General features: G+C 47.1%; 1 protein-coding gene across 1 annotated transcript; it reads right to left on the reverse strand.

Annotated features, from left to right (window-relative positions):
• Positions 1-298: 298 nt before the first annotated feature.
• TOB1 (transducer of ERBB2, 1) lies at positions 299-4,427 on the reverse strand. Its single transcript, XM_064367542.1, has 2 exons — positions 4,124-4,427; positions 299-2,236 (listed from the first exon to the last, which is right to left on the reverse strand). The coding sequence occupies exon 2, from the start codon at positions 2,098-2,100 to the stop codon at positions 1,054-1,056; it is 1,047 nt and encodes a 348-aa protein (XP_064223612.1). The 5' UTR covers positions 2,101-2,236; positions 4,124-4,427; the 3' UTR covers positions 299-1,053.
• Positions 4,428-8,381: the final 3,954 nt, after the last annotated feature.

Genomic DNA, 8,381 nt, shown 5'->3' on the forward strand with positions numbered 1-8,381 from the left:
AGCACGACATATTTTGAAACTCGCTGTAGAGCTGACTAACCTTAACACACCACCTCTACCACGGGGTCGACAAATGTGGACTGAAGAGGGCTGTAAAAAAATAAAGCTGTCCCAAGCACTGGTCAGGCTATTCAGTTTTGATAGCACTTTTTATGTGGCAAACCACGATCTGGTGCACCAGTAGAGCAACTGCTTTCCATTATTCCTCCGTGCCCCAATGAGTCAGGCCTTTTTCCATCATTAGCATTTACAACATAGGCAGATCGTTAGAAAACGCTTAAAAACAAAGACCACAATAGGCATTTTTAATTTTAAAGAATTTTAATACAAACTTAATATAAACTATTTCAGTCCCTCTTAACATGTAAGACACTGACTCAAAATACTTTTATACCGTTTTTTTCAAGTATTGCACAATATAGGTACAAAATTAATATTTACGATTACATTTTTCTTCCATAATATATAGCAAAAATCTTTAAACCTTTAACAGAAAATACATTTTTTTTGAAAAAGCAAATATTCGTACATTTTAATTCCACCACTAAAGGAATATCCTGTACACAATTTTTAGAATAGTTGATGTCTTTAAGATGGATATTTTACAATTTCAGTAAAAAAAATACAACATGAAGCTGCTGCTGTCACAGATCACTGTAGTAAAAAGATATAAATGCAATACCATGTCGTAGAAACAATATATATATCCTCTGATATTTTACAAACTTTGTACTAAATTAAATTATACAATTAGAAAAGACCAATAAACCCACTTATTAGTGCCAATTTTTATAAAAAAAAATCAGCCATGTCCTTGCTATATCTTAAATACTGTAAGAGGCCATATCTGAGAGTATACTTTAAAATATACAGTCAGTATAAAATAACTTTGTGCTTGGTTGGCAAATGAAAAATGATGCATGTTTTATTTCTTTTAACCAAGCTTGAATGTATTCTTACTATAAGCTTAAAAAAAAATTCTCAAGGAGGCGAAAAAAAAAAAACCCCCCTTGGGCCCGTGCATTTTAACTTGTACAATACATTTTCTTATTTTTAGTTAGCCATAACAGGCTGGAATTGCTGGTTAGAATACTGCATGTTATTTAAGCTAAAATTCAAGCCATCTACAAAAGACTTCTCATTGAGGCCTCCATAGGCCGCAAACACATCAAAGGCATTACTGTACTGGAGAGGACTGAGGTTAAGGGGGCTGTCACCTGGGAACATTCCATTGGTACTACTACCTTGACCCTGCATATTAGGAAAAATAAATTCCTTGGCATTAGGAGAAAGGGCAGAGGTTTTCTGCTGTGGTTGCTGCTGGGGTGGCGGTGGTGGCGGTGGTGGTGGCTGGGCTGGCTGCTGCTGCTGCTGCTGCTGTGGCTGCTGCTGGCTACCCAAGCCAAGCCCATACAGAGAGTGCATTGAGGAAGAGATGGCTTTCTGCTTCAAGAGGTCATTCACATTCAAGCCGAGGTTGATAGGAGAAGTACGGGCAACCTTGTTGCTACGGCCACTATTCTTCATTTTGGTAGAGCCGAACTTGGTGGCAGCAAAAGTGGCCGTGGTAAAGGTTAAAGGCTGAGTGGACCGGGGCATGAAGGTAGGGCTTACAGCAGCAGAGTGACCAAAAGGAGGCGATGGAGAGCTGGACACTGATGACGCTGGGTCACTTATGGGCATAAAAACCTGGGCCTCTGGGTTAAAGCTGTTTTTGATCTCCTTATCCAACTCGCATCCATTTTCGTTATTATCATCCACATAAAGCACCTTCACTGGTCCCTTTTCACCAATTTGGTAAGAAACCTCAAATGGGTCGATCCAAACACTAAGATCCTGTGGCAGATTGCCACGAACATCATCAATGTCCAAACCACTCTCTTTGGATGCTTGTTCAATCACTGGGTCCACTTTCTCCCCTATGTGTATACATCTAAACCCCGATCCTTTGTATGGCTTTTCAGGATACCAGTGCCCTTCATATTTCTTCTTAAGCAGTCTTTCAAGTTCTTCACCAAAAATGTTGACACGTCTCCTGGGAAGCTTATTGTACAAATACGAAATAATAAAATTTAGTGCTACTTGGATTTCAAGCTGCATAGCTGCTATGCCACAAAATTAGGTTTCAACTCCCCTACCAAAAAAACAAAAAGTGTTCAGTTTGTGGCAGAGAAACAAATTTTCATTCAAAGTGCTGGTATTGGTAGATTATCCTTCACCTTGAGTGATCTTGTTCCTTAAAACAAAAGCAAACATGTCCAAATAAGATAAATGTAATATAAGCCCATGACCTTTTTTTTTCTTTAATCCCCAAAGTAATTTCACCTTTCAAAACGGCTAATATCCTATGTTAGTTTGCTAAGAATAAAAAGAAAATGTCTACTAGGACAGAAAGCCTGAAAACTGTAACTAGTACAATAAAGAAACACAAAATAGAAAATTGTTTATTAAAGTTTAAAATCACAGAAAAATGTAGGTTTACAGATGAAATAATGCTTTTAAGACCCTGATTATTTGTTTCTGAATAGAGTTCTAAGAAGAAAACCCTCTAGAATATGTATTATTCTCCCCTCAGTTCTCACAAGAATATTTACGGTACTCAGCATCCTTCCCCCTCATATACATATGCCACTTTTAGGTGGTAATTTTTATTGTGTTCAACTTAGAAGTGAATCCACTTTTTTGTTTACTTCGGATGTATACTTTTAAATCTGCTCTGTCACTGACATTTAAATATTTGGCGAGTTAGGAAAATCATTTTAATTTCCATAGTACATGACGCTAAAATTAAAGACACTGAGTACTAAAATGAATTTCATCCTAGTGAATAAAAACGAAATTATTCTATATAGTTTCGGCCTTAAGTATATTAAGAGCATACAATATAATAAATCCGAGCTTCTCTGTGCCTTTTATTTTCAATGTGTATTTTTCTAAATCTGGTAAGTACCTATTTGGCAGCAAGTATAACAAAGCAACAACACAAATTAAAACTATTGATTATTCTGTATAAAGGCCAGGGGTTCTGAGTTTTAGTCTGATTTTAAAAACCTCCCTCCCTCCCTCCCTCTCACGGTAACAGCCGGAGAGGCAAGTATGATAAGGTCGACCTTTAAACGTTTGCTGGATCAGCACTGGGTGGGGATAAGAAAAGATCAAGGGCAAACAGAAGATATTTGCGAAAGGGATCTATTTGCACACTCAAGCTGATTTAAAAGGACGTTTAAAAATCAAATTGGTCCTAATTCGTCTGTTCCATTTTCCATATTCGTGGTGACAAAGGAAAAAGAATCCCTGGCTGCCCCCAAACTACAAACACTTTCCAAGTCAAAAGCCTGAGTGCCAGCAGAGGCAGCTGATTAAGCCCAATTGCTTGAAGGTGCAGCCAAGCAAAATTCAGGCTCGGTGGAAGGTAGTTATAAAGCAGTGCCACAAGACAGGCAGGAGCGTGAAGAATTACATAAACAGCTAGTTAGATCTCATTAGATTTCTGCTCACAGCCCTCGGAGCCCGAGCGCTACAGCAGCAGCAGCAAGAGGAGGTGGAGGTGGAGGAGGAAGAGAGTACGAGCCTCCTCGGAGGGGGAGGAGGAGGGCCACGGGAAAAGGAAGAGCAACCTCTCCCGGTCGGGCACCCAGCACCCAGCACCCAGCACCCAGCAGGTCGGGGCGCCGGGTCAGCCGCTCCCCTCCCCCGCCGTAACCCGACCCGCCGCTCCCTGCCCCGCGGCCCCCACCCCGGGCTCCTGGGACCCAGCCAGAGCCTGGGGGAGCACCGATTCCCCGGCACCATTTTCAGCCTCGCGGCCACCGGCCTCTCGCACCCCAGAGTTCCCCCGCGAGCTCGCCGCTCCTCCGGGCGCCCCAACCCCAGGCTCCCGTCAGCTCGCCCCGGGCCGCCCATCCCAGGTCAACCGCCCGGGACGAGCCCGACGCGCCGCGGCGCCTCTCGAAGCCGCTCCCCTCGGGTCCCGGAGCCTCCCCCCGGCGCCCAGGGCCGCGACCCTGCCGTCCCCGAGCTCCCGAGGGCCCGGGGCTCGACGCTGCTGCAGCCCCCTCCTCCACCGCCCGGGCCCGGGGCTCCGTCTCCTCGCAGGCCTCGCCCGGTGCCCCGCGATACTTACGGGCTGCTTCGGGGGCGGCTTGGACCACAGACCCGCGGCGAGGCGGTGAGCAGCGCGGCAGGGCGGGGGCGCGGGAGGGTCGGGAGCGGCGGGCTCGCCGAGGGCACCACGTCGCCGCTGCGGGGCGGAGGGCAGAGGGCAGAGGACAGAGGCCTCGGGCGGGCCCTGGAGCTCGCCGCAGGTGGCGCGGGGTGGCGGGCGCGGGGGTTAGACGAGCGCGCTCACTTCTCCACACAGCCCGGTGCCCGGCCCAGCGTCCCCGTCGTGCGCCCGCTCCACGCCGGGCCAGAGCTTCGCTCTTTCTGCCGCGGCGCGCGCCCCGCCTCTCGTTTTATGGCCTCCTCCCCGCCCCCATCTCCTCTGCCGGGGTGCGCGCGCCCGCCCCGCGTCACACAGGCCCGGCAGCGCAGCCAGTCCCGGCGCTCCCCGCCCCGCAACCCCGGCCCTCGCCGCCGGCTCCGCCCCTGCCCTGCCCCCCGACGCCATTGGCCAAGTCCCGGCTGCCCGTGTCCGGACGCGCGGTGGACGCAGGGGTGGGGAAGCCGCGCCCTCGGGCTCCGGGAGGGCCAATGAACCGGCGATCGGAGCCCTGGGGACGGAATTAAGAGAACGCTGGAGAGGGACTGGGGGGGGACGTGCCACTGAGAGAGAAAGGGGTGGGGTAGGGCGGCTGACGCCCGGTTGAGGCGGAGAGGTGCCGGGCAGGGGGAGGGGGGCAAAGCTGGCGGAAAAGCGACCGAGAGAACCGGGGCTGAAGGAGCCCAGGGTGCCCAGAAAGTGCCCTCTCCGCGCGGGGCTGCGGTCGAGGAGGATCCCGGAACTCGTGGAATAGTTACCGAGTCGGCCTCCTGCCCACCCCAGCGGGGGTTTAGAGAAAGGGCAAATTGTGACCGGGACTCGTGCACCCGGTTAATTGAATATTAATCACCCCAAGGCCTAGGCCAACCGCCCCCCAGAGAGTGGCAGCTGCAGAACCCACAGGCCGCGAAGCCGGGCTGGGGGCAAGGAAGGGAGGCGGCCGCAGCAGCTCTCGCCCCGCCGGCAGTTTAACTGCCTCCGCAGCCTCAGGCCTCCCGGTGCGACCCCGGCTGCGACTGGGATTCATTTATTCCGAATGTCCCAGCCCACGCCGGGCCCAGGGTGTGGCGACTCGAGGCCAAGCTGCGTCTGTATCTGTGTCCCTGTCTACACACACGCATGTGCGCATGTCTAGGGCTTGCTGGAACGCAGGTGCACAGAATAAACGCGGGGCCTGCCTGTAGAGCGCGTGGAAGATCAGTCTCAGCTGAAATATGTGCGGGTACCTAGAGAGTAGGGTAGGAGAGGGACTCGTGGCGGGGGACGGGTAAGCGCCTTTTTCACAACCTGCCCCAGAGAAATACACGAAATTACATCGGGAGTGGAATCGAGCGTCCCTCTCAGCTAAAAATATTACTCACAGGTAGCAACGACGCCTGATTGGCCGCGCGGGTCCCTTCGCAACCAGGCGATTGGCTGCCTGGTATCCAGGAGACCGACGTCAAACTCGGACTGGGAAAAGGGGAAAGTCTGGGGAGAGCGATGGAGGGGAAGGGGAGAAAGAAGCAATGAATGAAACGCCCATCGCCTGACCTTCCCCTTTCCCCTTTCCTCCGCATTCTTGGAGGGAGCACTTCCTGGAAAAACACCAGTTGGGGCGCCGCCTTCTCCTCCAAACGGTGGGGCCTGCACCCTCAACCTGCTATAAGGAAGTTAAACCTCAGCTCACCTTGGAGTCGGTGTCTGCGGGGCGGGCCCGTGTGGACCAGCTGTGCTCCTCGGGCACAAACCTGCTGTACATGTCAGGCCTAGAAGCTATTGGCTTTATGGACGCAAAATCTGGATGGAGCCGCCTTCTCCACTCTGGGTCTCCCGCCTCTCCTTTTCAGAAGGACCCGCATTGAGAAAGGGTATTTCTGAAGGCTCAATGCGTAGAAGGGGAGGGGGGATGGGTTTGTAGAATGGGCTGACGGTGGGGAGTGGTCAGGTGACTGATTTCATGTTTATTGTACAGATTCCTAAAACATAGTTTTTCTCAGTGACTCCTTAAATTCTGATTATTGTGAGTTTTTTGTTTTAGTGTTTAGGTTTTTTAGTTGCAAACGAGTGGAATTGAACTGTGAAAGTATGGCAAAACTGTGAAAGCATTTAAATTAAAATGGCACTTCCTCTGCATTGAAATGTCATCAAAACGTCAAATATAAATGATTTGTTCAGTTTTGTTTTTTTAATTAGGTGTTTGTTTTTGGTTTTGTATAATGACAATTCCATCTTTAATAAAAGTGAATTATTTTTAATTTTATAATTAAGCACAGAAATTTCAAGAAACTGGATAGGATATTCTTGGAATGCCTTACCAAAAGAAACACTTCATTTTTCACATGTTCAGGAAGCACAACTTCTCTTACCATTAGGCAAATAATGGTACTGTACCACACATCTAGAATTGCCGGCCCATGTGTCCTGATTTGTAGTTTGGAAAATATATCACTATAATTGGGGGGCATGTTAGGTGTGGCTTAGAGTAAAATGTCTGTCTAAAGATAGATGAATTGTAATTTTGTCGAACTTATCTGTACTTTACAAGAATTCTTTTTTTTCCTGACATTTTTGTCAAAACTTTTCGAGAATTCTCTAAAGAGAAGGCACAAGTTCTCTTTTCTGAATGTCTTCAATCTGTAATTCCAGGTTTAAAATACGAGAGCAGTCATCTGATAGGTACTGATTAAATATCAATAGCAGTTAAAAGCATTAAGTCGGAAATGTAGATGTCAAAACTTTATGAATTATTGCTGCTTGGTCCAGGAGTGTAAGAAGATTTCAGACCAAATATAAACACACACACGCACAGACACGGAGGCCCCATGGCATACTGGGAAAAGCAATGAAGGGTGGGTACTGGAGATCTGAGTTTCACACTAGTTCCTATCAACTTTTAGTTTTCTCCCCTATAAGAAGGGTTGAATTAGATCATTTCTAATGTCTCCTTCAATTAAAAAATTCTACATTTAAAACTCAAGGTTCCTAACATATATAATGCAGCTCTTTTTCAAATATGGATTGCAAATAAAAGGGAAAACCGATTCACATCTCTGAACATTACCAGTCATGAGGTATAAAATGTTATTTATCCAAGTTTTGCATATGGCTTATTACTATTTAACATTTACTTTGAAATTGTGCAGGGGAGTGGAGGACTAACTGCTAGTTGTGCAGGGGATTAGGCTTAGGGAGGAAAAAAGAATTTGATATTAGGCTCCAAGTGTATCACAATCAAGAGGTATTCCTCTCCGAGCAAATGACAGTCACTAGAAACTACAGCCTTTGCCTTTCACATCCCTATGTTCTACACAATTCCCAGTGGGGCCTTACAATAAAGGTAATTGTTTGGTAAAAAATAACTTCCAATATCGTCATAAAACACCGTTCTCGAAAGTGCCTTGAATTATTACCTCATTCACACAAGCACACACAACACCTTGATTTCTGAGATAGAGATGTCCTAAGCTTTCTAATTCTTATTATGTTTCCTTGTAAATTGAGACAGGATTACAGGAGAATAGCTATCACATGGTGTGTAATTACTAAGACTCACTTCACTTTTAAGGAATCGAACTTTTACCTTTATTTGAAAATAAGACAGCCAGGACGAGGTGGCTCACATGCTTATAATGCCAGCATTTTAGGAGGCTTGAGGCAGGAGGATCCCTTGAGCAGAGGAGTTCGAGACCAGCCTATGCAGCACAGTGAAACCCCTGTCTCTATTTTATTTAAAAAAAAAAAAAAAAAATTCCCAGGCATGGTGGTGCTCACTTGTAGTCCCAGCTACTTCGAAGGCTGAAGTGAGAGGATCTCTTTAGCCCAGGAGGTCGAGACCAGCCTATGCAGCATAGTGAGAACCTGTATCTATTTTATTATTTTTTTCATTAGCTGGGTGTGGTGGTGCACATGTGTAGTCCCACATACTTGGAAGGCTGAGGTGAGAGGATCTCTTGAGACCAAGAGGTCAAGGCTGTAGTGAGCAGTGATCATGCCACAGCACTCCAGCCTGAGCAACTGAGTGAGACCTTTCTCAAACAACAAAAAACCATAATGTTCTTATCGTGATTGTTACTTCTTTCTTTCTAGACAGTCATGCAACGTAAATCATAGCACACACATTTTAAAATTATTATTATTTTTTGAGACAGAGTCTCACTCTGTTGCCCAGGCTGGAGCGCAACGGTGCGATCTCGGCTCA

The sequence above is a fragment of the Aotus nancymaae genome, unplaced genomic scaffold, assembly GCF_030222135.1.
Source record: "Aotus nancymaae isolate 86718 unplaced genomic scaffold, 86718_ANA_hifiasm-v0.15.2.pri h1tg000072l, whole genome shotgun sequence".
In the NCBI taxonomy this organism is placed as follows: Eukaryota; Metazoa; Chordata; class Mammalia; order Primates; family Aotidae; genus Aotus; species Aotus nancymaae.

Bases quoted from the DNA above. Each gene is read 5' to 3' on its own strand.
- TOB1 (XM_064367542.1), bottom strand. From the start codon at position 2,100: ATGCAGCTTGAAATCCAAGTAGCACTAAATTTTATTATTTCGTATTTG.